Raw genomic sequence first — 16015 nt, 5'->3', positions numbered from 1 at the left:
CTGTTCTGACAAAACCCCTATAAAAAGAGCATTTCTGAGAGCAGTCTCCTGTGGGGGCTGGATGGTGAGTCAGCAGCGCTCCAGCCTGGGGGCATCCTATGGGTTGAGTTTTGCAGCTTGGTTTGAGATTATGGGGAGCATGAATCCACACTGCTGAAAATGAGTGTAGATCTCATCACGGCTCCTGCGTGCGCACAGGACCCTAAAGCCTCATCTGATTTTGCTAGCAAGGTGAAGCGGTGTTCGAGGATGCTGCTCACAGTGTTTCTTGGTGTACTGAATAACAAAGAGATGATTCCAGTGGTCTTTTGGAGAGTAATTTCTGTAGTTTCAGCAGCATGTTTTTTTTTTTCATTGACACTTGCTAGAATAAGCTTAATAAAGTGCCTAAGCAATTGGCGTGCTCTACAAACTTGGCACTTGCTGCTCTGAATCTCAAAAGCTGGCGCTGCCTCTTCCACTTTACTCCCTGCGTCGTGCAGCAGGCTGGCGGGGCTGCCGCCGCCAGGCCGCTCGCAGCGGCCTGCAGCCCGGCCTCCCCGCGCAGCAGTGATTTATCCCACTCGGGTTATCCGTCCCGTGCCAGGCGCGCGGAGGCTCGGGTGCCGTGCGGGTGCTGGCGCCGCCGGGCAGCGCGCGAGGCCGGCCCTGGCTCGGCAGGCCGGCCCTGGCTCGGCAGGCCGCGTGGCCTGCGTGGCCTGCCCGCATGTGGCGACGCGCTCCTCGAGCCGGGCGCTGCCTCTCCCTCCCCTCTGCCCGCGTTATGTTAATCCTTTCGCTCCTGCGCCCTCCGGTTGTGAAGAGCAAGATGGAAATGAGTGCTGGGGCTGTAGCTGCTTTGCTCCAGGGAGGGAGTTAGCCGAGGAGCACCCTGATCGCTGTGTTTTGAGCCAAAACTCCCCTCCTGTTCATGCTGGGTACTGACATTTCTTAGTCTTCCATGCAGTTTACATGCAGTCTTTGGCAGGTAATACTCGGTCACGTTGCATTATTTCCTCTCGTCCCTACCAGGTTTCTCTCTGGAAGTGTTTTTGGCTGCTGGCTCTGCTTGCTGAGACGGCACTTTGGTTTGCTCGTGACTGCGGTGATCCTCTCAGAAAGCTGTTTTCAGTGGTTGTGCAGTTACTACGTGCACAAGTGAACAGAGAGATACAGACCATGTAAAACTCTGCATAAAGTTCCTGAATTGGAAAAAAAAAGCTTTCTCGACTCCTGATATTTGCTCCTTATTCTAAGAGTAAACAAACGAGTTACAGCTCTTAGTTTCGGACAGGTTTTTTTGCACTCTTGCACTTGCAGTGTAAAATACTTTAATCGCTCTTCTTTCTGGTACTAACTTTCTGGCTTTTCAGTGACTTGACCAACGCTTCTCTTGTCTCCAGAGCCTAGTGTACATCCCCAGCAAGGATTGTCCATTGACCTTTGTTTTGTATTGTATCTCACACAGTACAAAAATTTCACAACAAATATCAAAATGTTCTGTCAGAATCATTTTTTCTTTTCCTTTTCCTTTCTGTGTAAGTGCAACTACCTTAAAGAGCCTGTTCTGTCAAAACATGATTCTGCCAGAGTTTTCCAACAGTTTCTATTTCCAATTGAGCTTTGTCAATTCTTTCCAAAAGTTCTTGTTGGCATCGTTGTTCTCCTCCAAAGCTAACCATGCAGCATAACTGCGCGGGAAGGGCACATGTGGTTCCAATCCTGTGTTTTTCACCAGGGTTCCCCTTCCTGTCCATCCCTTTGCATTCAAATCCTCTCTCTCTCTTGGTTTCTGTGCCTGGTAACACCGTGGTCACCTCATTGCCTTGAATTCAGCTTGTGGCTAAAAAATTAAAGTCCTTTTTCATTGCTATGTAAGAATGGTTCATGTTTGAAGGAGACAGAAAGTTCGGATTAATTGCTAAATTCAAACAGGTTTCAGGTATATATGTTAATGAGATTGTGGTTTGTGTATAGACTAAATCTGGGTGAGTTTCTGCAAGGACAGCGGGGTCACCTTGCACCAGCAACAGCAGCACCAGTCTTCTTGACACTCTGTCAGATCTTCACTGATTTTCACTTTATGAATATGAGAAATCCTACTAAACTTCTGAGTAGTTCTTTTTCTACATAAAAGTCTTTAGGCACTGTGCCCTTCTCTGGTATATGCACCTAACTAACTGTTATCATTTCTGTTGATGTTTCTGTTTATCTGGTAGAAAAGAGTGGTGGAACAGCTTCGGAAGAATTTGATCGTGAAGCAGGAACAGCCGGACAGTAAGTTTCAAATACAGCCATTGGCACAGTCAGAAAACAAATTACAGACACCACAACCACAACCACTACAGCAGCTACAGCAACATCACCATCAACAGCAGCAGCAGTCTACTGCACCCTCTCCAAACGTGATTGGATCACAGGTAAATATTCTGAGAATGTTTCCATTCTCTGCAGCAATTTTTTTTTCTTGCTGAAGGTAAAGTTTGCTGCAAAGATGAAAGACTCTCACTTAAGCCCATTAGTGTGTACCAAAGTGAATTTCTCTGCATTTATGGGTCATCTGGCCTTTTTTTTTCCTTTTGGTAGTAACTTCCAATATGTGCACAGTAACTTCCAATATGAGCAAAATAAGTACTTAATGTGTAAAAGTTGGATCGGAACCTTGCAGAAAAGGAGGGTGGAAGGAGGAGGAGGGAAGGGATATCACCCTTCCTTGGTGATATCACCTTCCTTTTCTGCAGGTCCAAAAATGTTTTGTCCATACCCAGTAGGTCTCAAGAATCAGTGAAGGTTTTACATGTACTGTATGAGGTGTATGATTAACATCATTTATTTATAAAAGACTAACAGAGTGCCCACTGTATCTGTGAACAAAAATGTAAGAAAATGGTTCTGTCTTCTTTCTGCTTGGTTGTTTTAAACAGATGTAACTCCTGTCAAATGATACTTACTGTAGCTACAAGAACTGCAACAGTGATTATAGAGTCTGAATGTAAGAAAGCAATGTATTTATCAGGACAGCACGCTGACAGTGCAGTATAGGACTATAGGCAGCATCCCAGAATTTGCTATAGGAAATGTTAGGCTTTTGCTTAGAGGGGAATTTCAAACTCATTGAAAACCTCAACTGTTTGAATACTTAACATTCTGAAAGTCTGCTAAGAAAACAGACTGCAGAGAGGTCTTTTGTATGTGAGGGCTTTTTTCCTGTTACTGTAATCTGTATAGGTCATCTGTAAATAGGCGTATGGTAGAATTACCTTTAAAGCTAACTGTATACATAATGCAATGAATCACAACCACAGCTTTACCCAGTTGGGATTTCCAACCCCCATTTTTCTGGAAGTAGTTGGGGGTTAAAATGCTTGGAGTTTTGTTTTTCTCATTGACTCAACAAGTTGTTTTGGATGCCCTCTAAAAATGTATTTGTTTCACTCATTAATTGTAATTTTATTTTTAAAAGAACGTGAAAAAAATAAAGACATTTTTGAGCAGTAATATCTATATCAAGGCTAAAACAGAAAAAAAAAGAAAAATATATGTTAATGTCTTAAAAAATCTGCAGGCAAACGGTGGTGATTGTTTAATTTGTCTCTACTTTTCAGTCAAGAAACATGATTGTAGAATCAGTCTCATGCTTTTCTCCATATTCCATGCTTTGCATTCATATATTAACTTCCAGGTCATCTCCTGGGTTGTAAAAATTGAGGTTTTGTTCAAAGTTAAAGAGCCCTCTAGTGAAACTGCCACAAAACTGCTGTGCCCTTCTGATAGTCATTGATACAGTTGTACTTGGAAGGTAATTGTAAACCAAAAGGCAGGTCATACACCAGGTCTTATCCTTAAGACTGTTTTGTTTCTACTCATGCTGGTATAACTCTGAAGTCACCTCACTTGCTTGTGTGTACATGCTACATCTACAGTTGTGCCTCTATTGCCCCTCTATCAAAGTGTGCCCTCTCTTTCAGCAAAGAGAATTCCACTCACATATAAAGGAAAGTCAAACATTTTGTCTCTCTAGAAAACTTTTTGACTGTTAATTTTATAAATAATATATCTTCTAAGACTGTGATAGTAAAGAGAATGCTTTCAGAAGTTATTTTTTAGAACAACTCACTTTAGGAATAAAGTACTGTCTTAACAGTGACATTTTAATATATTTAATGTAGTCCAATAGCAGGGATTTTTTCTTAATTTTCATAAAAGAGCAACCCATGCTAAGTAGTCATATTGTTACAAATGTGAAATAATAGGCACTTACTATCAATGGCACTTCAGTATTAACTTATGCATTGAAAAGTTTTAAAATATTCTATGCTAACCAAGGTGATTAGGGCTCGGCAAACTGACAAGGAAATTCTGTCTCTGTGATCTGCTGACTGAAGCTATCTTCTTAGTACTTACAGATTTACTAGAGCCCTAGTCTTGTATTACATGATTGATTACACTCTTTTTTAAAATGTTTATGGATGAAAGTAATGCAGTCAGTTACATTTGATTGGAACAGCTTGAATCACGTCACTGCCTTCGGGGCTCTGTTGCCTTCTGCTTTGGAGAAAGTGCAGCAGAGGTCAATAAGAAGCTCTTCAATCTAAAAGTTAGGGAATTATTCATGTAGAGAGAAGGAAAATTTAATTATGACTGGATTTTATATAAATGTATGAAATTGAAGCATGGATTCTGCTTTGATTTGGCTTTCTAGAATGTTTAATTTTAAAAAAAAATTTGCAGAATTAGCACAGGATGTAGTTTAAGCATTATGAAATTAGAGGTATGACGGTAAAATTAGTTTTTGTTTAAGATAACATTTTTAGAGAAAATATTGAAGATTCCAACTGGAAACACATTTATATTATTTTATTAGAAAGAAAATTCTTGTTCATTTAAAATCAAGCAGTGTAAATAAGGCATGTTAGGAACATGACAAATTAACCCTAGTGCAATATTTTTTCTGGTTGCTGGCCTTAGGAGGACGTAGTTGTTACTTCATGCTAAGAGTACGTGCACCAAAAAAAATCCTGTCCCAGGGAAGTTAAACTAAATTGCCTCCAGCCTGCTGGACAGACTAACAGCCAGCACTTAAAACTCCAGGATAAATCCAGACTAAGGCTAGTGTTAATATTTGGCTTTCTCCTACATCAGGCTTTTTTTATGCAGGAGCAATGGTAAATGATTTTTCCATGAAAACTGAATCTTTTGATGGATTCTAAGTAGCTGTGCTGAGGGAGCCCTACTGCTATTCTTAGGAAAGAAACTTCAAGACTGAGTATGTGTATGTATGGCTAAAACTGAAATTTGGGATACACAAATTCCATGTTTGTTCTTAAAGAAACCAGTTTATGAATGCTTTTCTTGCTTCCTCTGATCATGAAGATCTTCGTAAATAAAATTTCCATTTGAAAATCTGAGTTTTAATTGATAAGAAGCTAGTTTGCTGGATTGTTTGATAGATTTGCAGCCTAAAGGTTTGGTGTTGACAACACAGATTTGGAAGTAATATGAAACTGAAAGACGAAAAAATGTAAATGCCAATACTAACACTTGATCATCATTTTCTTGACAATTGTTTGTGAATCATTCTTTAATACTGCAGATTGGGTTAAAATACACCTAATGGTTGCCCCAAATGAGAGTTTTTTCTAGCTATCCAGTTTTCAGAGGCATGAGATGCCTTCCATGTCTCCAAGGAGTAGGTAGATAGACCCACTGTTGTCTTTTCAGGCTCGTTCTGTCTTGTTTCTGAATAACCAACCCACATCCTGTCTGATGCGACGCGTCTGTCTCTCAAAGCGTATTTTCTGTTTCCCTTAGAAGACTGTAACTACAGCTTCTATGATCACCACGAAGACACTACCTCTCGTCCTGAAAGCGGCGACGGCGACCATGCCCGCCTCCGTGGTGGGCCAGAGACCCACCATCGCCATGGTGACGGCCATCAACAACAGCCAGAAAGCGGTCCTCAGCACGGATGCGCAGAGCGCGCCCGTCAACCTGCAGACAACAAACAAGGTCTCTGGCCCGGGGGCTGAGGCGGTCCAAATAGTGGCAAAAAACACAGTAACTTTGGTAAGCGCTTTGTGTGTTTGCCCCGGGGGAATGGGCGTTTCTAGCTAACGAGAGGACTATCAGAAAAAAAGATTCAAATGAACGATCATGTTTTTGCGCTGGAAGGGAGAAAACTGGGAACGTGTTGTGAGGCTTGATTAATTGACATAGTTAAAATGAGAGCTTAAGAGAAATGCATTTGCTCTCTATGTAAGTTGCTATTACTGCTTTCTTTCCTGAATTAAATCAGTGCTGTCATCACCTCTGTGTAAAATTTTCTTCTGTATGTAACTGTTAGTCATGGGGAAATGGTAATTGTCTTGCTCCTACCTATTATACATGTTTCTGTTCTAGAAATTTTCAGCTTTCGAATTTGGTAAAGGAGGTGTCAAAGAATTTCGTAATTTGTGGGATTTCGTTTTAATTTTTTTGACATTCGATCTCTCTTGTTGCCTTTGCATGATGAAGTCTGTGTAGTGTTAGACCACACCGCTTTGCTTTGCTCTTTGCCATATCTTCTCTCATCACTTTTTCATACACAGATCCTATTTGCCTAAGCATTTGGCAAAGTGCTTTGAGTGCGTCACAGTCTTTTCCAGAAGTTAGCATGATGACTAAGTTAATCAGCCACTTGGAAATCTAAGTAATATTTTGGAATTGGGTTATGTGCTTCTTGGACTGGAAATTAGGCATTGTATGAAATTATAACAGGGAAGTTTTACTTTTGGAGTGAAGGTCTAGACATTCACTAAAAGAAAATTTGGTTTATCTTTATTTAAAAACTACTTTCTAATACTAATGGAAGTAATTTTACTTCCTTAACGAGGCTTGCTTTTGTAATAAGTGTGGAGAAGACTATTTGGGTGATTTTTTTTTCTAGTATTCTCTTTTCCTTGTCATTCCTTGCCCCACTCTTATTTGGCTTTCATATTTCTGCTTAGCCCTTTGCAAAATAACTTGCACAGGTTTGAGGAGGTTATCCTGCTATTCGGAGGTTAGTGCCATGGCAATTCCCATGGATTTCAGGTAGTGAGGGAAGTACTCCAGGGTTCTGAATAGTACACATTAATTATTTAAAATGAATGGCCTACTTTTGAAAATGAAGCCCTAAGTTGTGTATTTACATAAGCATTTTTTGACTTTTAAAACAAATGGGAGTTTTCATTATCTTCAGGGGAAATGGTTTTCCCCTGAAATGGAGATTTCAGAGCCAAATAATTAAAACAGTTCAACCAGAGGGAAAGATACCTTCGATTTATGATCCGAAGTGTGCAGGAACTAAGGCTAACTCTGACCTTAATGCATTTCTAATGAAGAACCTGTTACTGTGAAAAATTATTTACAGAATAGAAACCAACCTGAGCTGAGGAACATCAGGTCTGGAAATACACTTAGCATGTTGATTTTGGTAAACAGCTTCAAAGCTACTTTCCTCTTGCTGAACTCTCTTTCATGTTCTTATAGCAGGTTCAGGCTACGCCTCAGCCCATAAAAGTGCCGCAGTTCATCCCTCCTCCCAGACTCACTCCTCGTCCAAATTTTCTTCCACAGGTGAGTATACAAAATACAAAAAGGAAAAACAAGAAGTCTCCAAATTGTTCCAAGTATTTCTTTATTGTGGCAGTGATCTGTGCTTGAAGCAGAGCAGTAAAAGTGTATTTTTCCATTTTTTCATGGTATGAGAAACAAACTGGTTGCTTCTTTACTTAAAAAGAATACTTAGAGGAACTATTTAATTTGCAGGAAATATGTGGCACTATGAATAAGAGTCTAAAATGTTCCACAAGTAAAAGAAAAAGAAAGAAAAAATATAGGCTGATGTCTGAATAAGATTTGGGGGTGGTGAGAGCAGTTAGAATATGACCCAATTTTCAAAGATAAAATGCAATATTGAGTATTAAAGGCGGGCAGGACAATAGAAGTTAAATAATTAAAAAAAGCTTTATTCTCACAATAATGTATTCTATGTTCTGTAAGTAACATATGCAAAATTAACAAAGGGCTGGAAGTAAGCAAGTATTGATGATAGAGGATTGGGAGATCCTACTTGGCCAAGAAAGAAAATAACTGCATTTACCCATAGTCTTTAGCACTTTCTATTAGAGATTAATGTATAATATTGAATTTTTTTTTGTTTAGCAAGATTCGTTGCACAGGTAATATGTAGAGTTGGCAAAAATAGTGGGAACTTGCTGAAAATTTTAAGGCTTTAATTTAGAGTGTGGTCAACTGTTTATGCATTTGGTTTCTTGGAGGTTCACCATTAAGCCTTGAAGCACACTTCTAACATCAGAGTCTAAGCAGTGCCTGTAAATACTACACGAATACTGGGCTTTCAGAACCAGTGTTGATTGAGACATGCATAAGGCATTTGGCAATGAACATGCAAAATAAGTGTCTGCATCCAAATGCTAATTTCACAGAGAGTGAATGTATGTGCAAATGTTATGGATGGGTTTTATGCAATTAGGCTTGGAAGTGTGGCTTTTCCTTGTCATAGCATACTTATGACACTATGCTAGAAAGTTACACTCCACAGGAAATGAGACAACATTGCCCAGATTAGACAGGCTAAACTGAAGCATTTAAAACCAGTAGTGGAGTTCAACTAAAATATTGTTACATGCATCTTTTTTGTTTTCTGTAGGTTCGACCTAAACCAGTCGCCCAAAATAACATTCCTATTGCCCCAGCACCTCCTCCAATGCTTGCAGCTCCACAGCTTATTCAGAGGCCTGTGATGCTGACGACAAAGTTCACACCCACGTCTTTACCCAACTCGCAGAACTCCATACATCCCGTCCGGGTCGTTAACGGGCAGACAGCAACCATAGCCAAAACCTTCCCGATGGCACAGCTCACCAGCATTGTGATAGCAGCCCCAGGTACCAGGCTTGCTGGACCTCAGACTGTACAGATCAGCAAACCAAACGTTGAAAAACAGGTACAGACGAGAAAGTGCTTAGTAATGCAATGGTTTAGGTGTATCGCTTTATGGTGTCAATTTGGAGAGGATAACAACTGTGGAGAAGTTTTCAGTGGGTACTTGAATGTTCATATTCCAACAGTGTGCACTACTGTTATGGAATGACTTGCAACTCTTGGGGCAGAAAATACGGTGTGCTTTTTGATAGCCTGTTGGAATCTTTTTCTCCAACTTCAGTGTTTTTATGCTCCCCCTGCTGTCTCAATATCAGTAGTTCATAGGCAAGCTGCATTCTTGAGCTGTGCTAGTATCTTGGATGGCAAGAAAGCTTAAAACTGCAAAATCACAAGAATCTATAACACAGCAAATGTAGGCATCTTTGCTTTGCTCCTGTAGTCTTTTGACTGGAGACAAAATAGTCTCATTCACCTTCCAGAGACTGATAATTTTCTATATCTGACTTGGATTGAATGAGCGGAAGATAGATTCTCTGAAACAGTTTCTAGAAGTTTAGTTATAAATTCTGTCTGCAGAAAGGAATTGTAAAATAATACGTAAGTTTAGTCTGTGTGATCCAGTTGGGTTGCAAGTGCAAACTCCTTTCCAAGTTTAAGAGAACAATCTTTTGTTCCACTTTTAACCATTCCATATGCATTAATGTGCCTTGAAGTCGTCTTCACCTAAGAAGTAGGTGAAAATCTTGTGCATGAAAGATCTGCTTATGCTCAGTTCTGCTTACAAATTTGCCCAAGTAGGTTTGTGTGTTCCTTAAGGCTGCTTTATGAGCTATGCAGCAACGCATGCCTTTTTTCCTGTGACTTGATGTACTTCTGCAGTGCTATACTTTTGGTGCCTATTTCATTTGATAGCAGCAATATCTGTTTGCTCTTTGAATAATTACTGGCAATTCAAGCAAATGTTTGGAAAGGACATGGGAAAATGATGGTGATTTAACTTTTTTTTTTTTCCCCTGTGTATTTTCGCTATATGATAAAGGATATTAAATGGAAAAAAACTTGATGTCACTGCAGACATTCTCAGTCAGTTTTTGGCATGGACAGATAAAGCACAGGCTTAGGATTTTCATGCAGGATTTGATATGTTATTGCAGGAATTTCCACCTTCAGAGAAGAAATGAACTTCAGAGATCATAGGAGTCAGGCAGTTTTTGAGTTAAACAACTTTTCATGAAAGACTGAGGGATACAAAAGCATTTGTTGGTTTTCCCATCTGTAACAGAGTTAACTCTAAGGTGACTTATTGCTTTTGTGGCTGCTTGGGTTAACGGAACAGTGATGAAGCTGCTTTCTTGGTTTGGGGCACATTTCATTCATTCTTCAAGCAAAATATTTTTCCTAGCTTTCATTTTGCTTCAGACTCCTAGATTAAGTCTTTGTTAGCACACTGCCAGCTTTGAACTGTTTTTTTAACTCCATCTGCTAAAGGATTTTTTTTCCCTTTTATTGTTTAACTAAAAAATGATTCTTATCCCTGAAAGAGAGAAACACTGTTTCTTTTCAGACTATTAAACCACACGTGGAAGCAGAAGAGAAGCAAACAGAAAGTCGTACCGTTACTCCACCTGCTGCACCGAAGCCAAAACGAGAAGAAAATCCACAGGTATCAAAACACATCCAGAGCCCTCTTTTAAGAAAAAAAGAAAATACTCTGCTCTTCAGAAAGCAGTTGTTCACTCAGAACTCCTTGACTTGTAACATTCCATGCATTTTTGCTGGACAACAGTAGCTCATAAGGCTATAGAATAGGAAATTTAAATAGATAAAATGCATTACATTCTTCAGTCCCGGAATACACTGGACTTTTGAGTCTTTTGCAAGTTGGAAGACCAGAACTTCCCTTTGATAGATCTTTCAGACAGAAGGCTTGATTACAATACTGATTTCTTTGTGCTTTCAGAATTCTGTAGTTATTTTTCTGTCTTTATTTTGATCTGTGCACTTCCTTCGTTAAGATTGGAGTCCTCTAAGGAAGTCATAAACCTTACAAAGCTGCAGATATAAACCAGAGTTGTCTTAGTAGTTTGCCATTTATGGAGATTTTGTTCTGAAACCAGCAGTATTTTGCTGGCACCTGAACTGAGCTGTTATTAACTAAGAGCCAGTCACACAGTCAGTTCAGTGCTGGATCAGATGTAAAGAAACTGCTTCGCTGTTCCCAACTCTGCCAGCTCTGTGATCATGAGCAATAGGTTTTTCCCTATTTGTGAGCCTTAAGTCTTTCCAGCTATAAAGTGTGACTGATGTCTGTCCTCTGTAAAGCAATGAATGAAAAGTGATTTATACAAGCAAAGTATTAATAATAATATTTTCACTGCTCTGTTACCTACCAAATGACTTTAAATGGTCTAAATGAAGCAGCTCTCCCTCATATTTAGAATTGGCATGATATCTATGTTTCTCTCTTTCTTACTTTTAACAGAAACTTGCCTTCATGGTTTCTCTAGGACTAGTTACTCATGACCACCTGGAAGGTAAGGAAAATATCTAAAGCTGATTCTCAAACTCACTGTTTCATGGCCATTCTGAACAGGAAGTGCACATGCAAAATGTTTCTGTATTAAGTACAGTATTTGTCTTGTACAGAAGTGCATTTGGGATGTGCATACTTTCAATCTAAGGTAGTCTGTATTGCGCATCCTCTTTTTTCCCTGCTTTTAATATTGAAAGAAAGCAGTATGCACCTGCGATTGGTGGTTGGGAAGGCAGTATAAGTTCTGGTGATTGGAAAGGAAATTTGTGACAATCCCACTGCTGTCTGTTAGCCCCTCTATCTGAAAAGTTGAATCACAGATAATTTTACTTTAACCTTCATCTGGATTTCTTATTAATTTCATGAATTCAGAGTGTAGTCCTTAAAGGGACTTACTAGATTATAATTCGTTTCATAACTTGAACTCTGCAATCTTATACAGTGAAATATACCCTGACAGTTCAAGGACTTACTGTATTTCTGTACTGTGTTTTATTTTTAAGATCAACAAGGTTACCAGAGACTGATGGATTTAGGCTCCCAGTGATACTGACCATCAGTTTAAAATACTTTAGGCTTCAGATACTCTTGGAGATAATTAGTTGAGCACTGTGCTTATGTTTATTGTCAGGTCTTAGTTTTCAAATCTTCAACACTTGGAAATACAGCAAAGTTGCCTGTACTCAGTAGTATTGGTCTTCTGCAGAAATCATCATAACCATCTTCCCATGCAAACTCTGTATGTGTTTTATATGATGTCTGAACCCTTTGTTTTCTAACTCAAATGTTTTGTTTTACAAGAAATCCAAAGTAAGCGACAAGAAAGGAAAAGAAGAACAACAGCAAATCCAGTGTACAGTGGAGCTGTTTTTGAGCCTGAGGTACTGACCTCTTGCTGGGGGACGTCTGTCCCTTCATTCTGTGCTCGTGTGTGCTTCTGCCATGCTGTCACCAACTAAGCTATCCCAGGTCTAGCTAGACAGGCAAGCTGTCATTTGCAACCATTGCAGCCATGTGACCCTCAAGAGTTTTTAATAGTAAATGCATGGGGTTGTTCCCTTTCAAAACTTGACTCATTTTTCTGCCTTTTCCCTCTCTAAAGCTGACACTGAAAGGCAGCTTGCATTACTCATGCTATTAGGAGGTCAGCTTGCATACTGGCCTGAAGCAGTCCAGATGTCAGAAATAGTATAAAAAGCTAACCTTTCTGAAGCTCTGTTCCAGAAAACGGAACAGCCAGGAATCTTACTTAGTACTGTCATGCTGTTTCTCAGCAATTCCATATAGCTGTTGCCAAAAATGCTAGCCAACTGAGAGTGTTTTTTTTCCCCTCCAGCGCAAGAAGAGTGCAGTCACGTACCTGAACAGCACAATGCATCCCGGGACACGTAAAAGAGGTGAGGTATCTTAGACATGTCTGCTGTATGCCTCTCCCTGCAGCTTGCATTTGCAGTCCCCTTGATGATTCAAAGAGCGAAACAGTGAAGGACTTTACAGTAGTACATTTCTGCAGTAAATTTCCATGGTAGACAAAGGTTGCAATTTCTAGGGATTAACACAGCAGGTTTCATTTCAGTTTCATTTTCCAAAAAGAAAAAACAGACTATAGATGATTGAGCAAAGAGAAAGCTGAGATGTTTGAGCATTGTTTGATAGAATAAAGCTGCTGTCAGGATGCTGCTGTTAATAACTAAATTGTTTTGTTGCTGTTGAGAAGGAGGCGGCAGCTCTGGAAAAAATGTCTGTGCCATGAATAGGAGAGGAAACTTAGTGTGGGAAAACGCTGTTCCTCATGGGGAATAGCAATAGGTCCTTCAGAAGAATTCGTTTTGAACAAGAAAATCTTTCTTACTCATACTGAGCACTTTTCTGCAACCAGAGTGCCACTTGTTCTAAAATGAGAGATGATCTTTTTTGTAGATATGCATGTTATTCAGTGGAAATCCTTCTGCAGAACACATGGAATTTCGGGACTTAAATTGTAATGGTAAAACACGTCAGAGCAGCATAGCAGAGACCTTGATACCGTTCTCTGTGTGTGGTATTGAAAATCAAAGCTAAGCTCAAGAACATGTATGTGACAACCTTTCGCTAACTTTTGAGATTTTCCACAGTTCTTAAAGGCTCCTAATATCCTCTCTAATCCTGAGGATTTTGTCAAAAAAAAAACAAAAAAGGTAATAGAGCATATTTAAACTGTATATGGTAAGATTAAAATCAGGAAACCAAGTCATGTGCTGTCTTGAATTTACATGTCAGCACACATGTGTGTCTTTGTAACTCAATAGATTCGGGGGACTGACAGTGCAATATGTAGCTTTTCCCATTTAAGATGTTCATTTAGATCAAACCAAGATTGTCAGTGACTGAAAATATGACTGAAATATTTATTTTTTGGCTTTGTTGGTATAGTCTATTTGAATTGCTGATATTAGCACAGTTCATATAAAACAGAGGCCTTTATGAGGAAAACTGCAGTCCCAGCTAGCTCTGACCAACAATCGTTATCACTTTTTTTGCCTGCAAGGTCATATATACATTTGACCTGTGCTCTCCTTGAGGTACCTGTTTAGTCCAGCAGGCAATATGGCAACACTGTCACTTCTGCAGCTCTGCTGTTTCTGAATAAAGGACATCAGTCTCTAGTGACATCCTCTAATAACCTTAAATGTATTTTTTTTTAATGATATGGTATAGGTACTATATACAGAGAAATTCATATCTGTTCTGCAGATAAGCAAATGTTCCTTCTTCTGGTAATGATTTCTTAATTCTGTTTTATAACTCAGGGTGAACAGTTACTGTATCAATGCAAAGGATGGCATGTGTTTATATTTGATACTCTCTTGGACTATTTTTGCACACTGACTGCTACTGTACTGTCTTTTTTTTTCTCACTCTGTTGTGAGCCTGCACCTTACCTCAGCACCAAATTAGTAGCACACATTTTCAACTGACAAAAGATTTGGGTGCATTAGTTCAGTGATTTGAGTTAGTACAGCAATATATTAGGCAAAGACTTTATGCAAGCAGGTGCCCTTGAGAGTCTTAGTTTAATTCTGGATGCTGCTGAGCATATCAGAAATTTCAGCCATGGGCATCACGATCAGAAATCTATTTCCAAGGACATGCTTAGTTCTGGAGCATATCCAGACCTTAAATGCAAGGTTTAGCATGTTAATAGGTATAGACTGTCAATCTGCAAAATGGAAGTCTGAGAAATTATTCCTAGACGCCAGTGCCTATAGTGTTCACAGACCCATGGACTTCTCTGGAGAAGGGAGGCAAGAATGGTGGTTACGTGTTGGGTTTTTTTTGCTGTCTCACTTTGCATACATAATTTTATGAAGATTATTACAAACACATTTTGAACCTCTGCCAGTCTGCAAGAGCCTGTAGGAATTGTGCAAAATTCTACACACTTAGCTGAAAGAATCTAAGAAAGAGTATTAGGCTGGGAGAAGGGTTACACTGGAAACTTTTAGAGTTACAGTCGGTAGTGCTGGGGTTATGAGTCACACAAAAGGACCTGTTCTTGAGCTGGTCACTATGATCCTTGCTTAAAAGATGTAACCAGCACAGCAGAAAGTGCTGAGCTGTAGGTGAGCAGGTTTAGAAAAAGGGGAAAGGAGGAGGAGGTTGGAATGGTGAGTGCTGACTTCTAACGAAGGGCTTAACCTTCGTGTAGACTTCAGCTGGCATTTGATAGATAGGGAGGTAGGGGGTAACAGTAGAAAGAAGGAATTAATAGTAGTGATTGTGACTTCTTTCTAGTTTTGATGCCAACATGTTTTCCAAAAACTGAATAGTTTCATTTTTAGGAATGGAAACTGCTTTCTTGGGAGTGATTCTCTGAGCTTCTGTAGAGCTTATTTTCTTTTCCTTCTGAAACACCTCTTTTAAATAATCTTTCCTTGCAAAAATCTACTTAAAGTTTCTAAAAAATGTTTAAATCTTTGCTTCTGTCCTTCCACTTGTAACTTTATATTAACTTCCTCTCTGTGCTACGTCATTTCCTTTTTCATGCTAGCCAATGAGGACCACTGGCCAAAGGTATGTAAGATCATTTTTCCTTTTTTTTTTTTTTTCTTTTGTTCCCTTTTGTTAATGTGTAGGTCGTCCACCTAAATACAACACGGTGCTGGGATTTGGGGCTTTGACCCCCACATCCCCTCTGTCCAGTTATCCTGACTCCCCTGAAAATGAAAAGACAGAGACCACATTTACTTTTCCCGCAGCTGTTCAGCCTGTGTCCCTGCCCAGTCCCAGCTCCACAGACGTAAGTAATTCTCGGGGAATGGGTTTATGTAGAAGTCCGTCAGTGGGCTGAAGCACTGGGAAGCACCAGGCATGCCAGCTGAGCTCATTTCCTCTGTGCAGTGCCTGAGATCTTCTCTGACCAAGTTGGATTGGTCATCCATGAAAACAGGGAGGGGAGAATGAGAAGTGCTACTTGCAGGCGGCAGGAACAAAATTTTTGATGTTCCTGTAATGAGGGAAAGGAGGGAAACCTCTTTGAGCACCTAGGGCAGCCTGGAGCAGCGTTCAGAGCACCGTTACAGAAATTCACATGTC

At 39.8% G+C, this 16015-nt stretch overlaps 1 protein-coding gene across 5 annotated transcripts in view; it reads left to right on the top strand.

Annotated features, from left to right (window-relative positions):
- Window positions 1-16015, top strand: part of PHF21A (PHD finger protein 21A) — an 89544-nt gene that overhangs the window by 62378 nt on the left and 11151 nt on the right. For 3 of the 5 annotated variants that reach the window (XM_088520514.1, XM_088520513.1, XM_010221230.2), the window contains 9 exons: window positions 2199-2399; window positions 5791-6045; window positions 7489-7575; window positions 8672-8968; window positions 10472-10570; window positions 11390-11441; window positions 12242-12321; window positions 12777-12837; window positions 15556-15719. In XM_088520514.1, coding sequence (XP_088376640.1) covers window positions 2199-2399; window positions 5791-6045; window positions 7489-7575; window positions 8672-8968; window positions 10472-10570; window positions 11390-11441; window positions 12242-12321; window positions 12777-12837; window positions 15556-15719 — 1296 coding nt within the window. Of the gene's footprint in view, window positions 1-2198; window positions 2400-5790; window positions 6046-7488; window positions 7576-8671; window positions 8969-10471; window positions 10571-11389; window positions 11442-12241; window positions 12322-12776; window positions 12838-15470; window positions 15494-15555; window positions 15720-16015 lie in introns of all 5 variants that reach the window. The other 2 variants (XM_088520515.1, XM_010221231.2) reach the window with 1 other exon arrangement.

This window comes from Tinamus guttatus, unplaced genomic scaffold (genome assembly GCF_059628265.1).
Source record: "Tinamus guttatus ecotype Peru unplaced genomic scaffold, ASM5962826v1 Tinamus_guttatus_pri_ptg000089l, whole genome shotgun sequence".
Taxonomy (NCBI): domain Eukaryota; kingdom Metazoa; phylum Chordata; class Aves; order Tinamiformes; family Tinamidae; genus Tinamus; species Tinamus guttatus.
This window is presented reverse-complemented; position numbering and strand designations above follow the sequence as displayed.